This window comes from Sinocyclocheilus anshuiensis, unplaced genomic scaffold (assembly GCF_001515605.1).
Source record: "Sinocyclocheilus anshuiensis isolate Anshui unplaced genomic scaffold, SAMN03320099.WGS_v1.1 scaffold3346, whole genome shotgun sequence".
In the NCBI taxonomy this organism is placed as follows: Eukaryota; Metazoa; Chordata; class Actinopteri; order Cypriniformes; family Cyprinidae; genus Sinocyclocheilus; species Sinocyclocheilus anshuiensis.
Window position 1 is genome coordinate 135,588 of NW_015536739.1, and position 2,909 is coordinate 138,496.

At 35.9% G+C, this 2,909-nt stretch overlaps 1 protein-coding gene across 1 annotated transcript in view; it reads right to left on the reverse strand.

Moving 5' to 3' along the window:
• LOC107655406 (uncharacterized) overlaps positions 1–2,909 on the reverse strand; it is a 78,383-nt gene that overhangs the window by 32,587 nt on the left and 42,887 nt on the right. The window contains exons 43-44 of the mRNA XM_016442888.1: positions 1,741–1,914; positions 1,170–1,340 (exon numbers count right to left, since the gene is read on the reverse strand). Coding sequence (XP_016298374.1) covers positions 1,170–1,340; positions 1,741–1,914 — 345 coding nt within the window. The remainder of the gene's footprint in view (positions 1–1,169; positions 1,341–1,740; positions 1,915–2,909) is intronic.

Genomic DNA, 2,909 nt, shown 5'->3' on the forward strand with positions numbered 1-2,909 from the left:
ACATGTCACTTTTCGACGTAACCTACGCTCTCTCTCACCCTCCCGGCTATCTGCTATGGTTTCGTCTTTGCTTCCATCCCCTGAACAGAAATCATCTCTTGATGTTAACCGTGCTTCCTTATACTTTCTGCTCCATTCTTACGTCTTGTTTAGACACTGTCTGCCCCTTGTCTTCCAGGCCAGCTCGTACCACCTCTTCTGCCCCTTGGCTATCTGATGTTCTCCGTGAGTATCGTTCTAAGCTCAGAACTGCAGAAAGAGTATGGCGTAAATCACAAAATCCTACTGACCTTAATGTATATCGATCACTCCTCTCTTCATTCTCTGCTAATGCCTCCACTGCTAAAAGGACATACTATCACAACAAAATTAACTTGTCATTTGCACTTATATATTTTTGCTCTTTTGTTAGTTTTGACTGCTTTTATTGTCCTCATTTGTAAGTCGCTTTGGATAAAAGTGTCTGCTAAATGACTAAATAAATAAAATAAATAAATAAAATAACCTTAATTGACCATTACAGACCTTAACCATTACAGTGACCTACAATTACAATAAAATCACATTAACGTGATTTTATTCATGTGTTAGCGCAAACCACTGACATTTTAATTTACTATAATCTCTGGTGCACAAATACATAACTTACAAGACATACCAACTCAGGAATGTGCACCTGAAGGTGTGACATCTACAGTGAACAGCCAATCACACAAAACACAGTTCAACACTATAAAACATTTCACTTTCTTGAGGGAAAAAAAGAAAAAAAAGAGTAGAACAGAGTTTGCTCAAACTAAACTCAGTTAACCTGTGTAGCCTCCGAAATTGGTTTTGAGCAGCAGGCCTCTGTACACATAAACATTTAACATAGGCAATGTCCACACACACATAAATTGACTATATTAAAAGCTACAGTTTACAGTAACATTTATTTATCTCCAGCTTAATTAAATAGTTATGGGATTAATTTGATCTGATTATTATCTTATATAATTAATTAATATGTATCACTTGCTTTTTATGAGCAACACTAAGAAAAACAAAATTAATTGGCTGAAAGAAGCATCTATCTCTTTTGTTAAATGTAAAAATGTAGTGAAGTAAAAAGAATGTTAATAACCATTCAAATAATTAAAATCTAATAAACATTCACTTAACCCTTTTACCTGAGTTTCTTCAGTGTGCAGTTTGTATTTTCTAATCCGTTCTGGAGTTTCTTCACTCCTGAATCCTGCAGATTATTGTTGCTCATGTCAAGATCTTTCAGACTGGAGTTTGATCTCAGGACTGTAGCGAGAGCTGAACAGCTTTCCTCTCTTAGACCACACTTACGCAGACTAAAATATTGAACACAAGAGATAACATTCATAAACAAAGTACTTAATGCTTATATTAGGTATAAACCAATGCATGGTTCATCTGATTGCTTACGATATTTGAAAATTTACAATGAAAAAATTGGTCTGAAACTAATGTTTATTTTGGAAAATGATTAATTTGTTGATTATTTTGATATACTGTGTTTCATAAATTATAAACATGAGAAATTATTTAATGTTCTACGCTAAAATATGTTTACACAGTGAAAGCCATGCCAACATTGAAATACAATATTTAATTTTTTTTATTTTTCATGATAATTAACCTAATCAATTGAACATTCATTAATCCAATTTAAATCTAGCATGCAGAAATATAGTCTAATATGCAGAATTGTAGATAAATAAAATGACACACTTTAGTTTCTCTAATCTGAATTGTGTATTTTCCAACAGATGACAGATCTTCTTCATTCCTGAGTTTTCTAGTTTATTTCCACTCAGATCCAGCTCTATCAGGTTTGAAGGATTTGAATTAAATGCTGAAGTCAGAGCAGCACAACCTTCTGCTGTAATGCTGTTATTATTCAGCCTGCAGAGAAAGAAAACAAAGACAGGAAACAGTATTCAATTTAGTTCAAAACCTTCTCTACTGAACAACAATGATAGTTTTAGCCCAAACCAGTTAAAGGGTCATATGATGCTGCTAAAAAAGAACATTATTTAGTGTATTTGGTGTAATGAAGTGTGTTTATGCCGTTTAAGGTAAAAAACAACAACATTATTTTCCACATACTGTACATTATTGTTTCTTCTCTATGCCCCGCCTTTCTGAAACACGCCGATTTTTACAAAGCTCATCGTTCTGAAAAGCGAGGTGTGCTCTGATTGGCCAGCTATCCAGTGCGTTGTGATTGGCCGAATTCCTCAAGCGTGTGACGGAAATGTTACGCCCCTTACCATACTGTGATGCCGTGTCCCGGTGCGATGAGACAAAACCAATAAAACCCTTTACAAACGAGGTATTTGTTGCATCCAGTGGGGACATAATTAGGGATTATAATGACTTATACTGTCTTTTTACGCGTTGTGTCGCGTATTGCGCCGTGTAAACATAAAACCATGTCTGCATTTGTGATCGGAGAAATGACAAACAAGCGCTACTCTACACTGCTCAAAACACGTGTTTGAATCATCAGTGGCAAATCCTTTAAATATGTAAACGTACTTGCAGGCTGTGAGTCAGTATTATTTGTCAGAACACCGGCATTGTAGGCTACTCTCCCAGGATCAGAAACAGTCCTCCGTAAAATGCGTTGCACACATCTGAATATTTGGGTTGAACTGTTCTGGAACAGTGTTGTAAATACATTTCGCTTTCACAACGAAACACACAGCGTCTCCACAACATGGCGAGAATAAAAGTTACGGCCTTCTTTCTTTGCGTGAACATTTGGGCGGTGTTATGTAAATCTTCCCACACAGTGAAGTAGACATGTGGGGGCGTGTTAAAACGAGCCGTTTTAGGAGGGCGTGGATGAGTTTTAACTTTTATAAAGAATATCTCTTTGGGTTTGAGACTTTAGT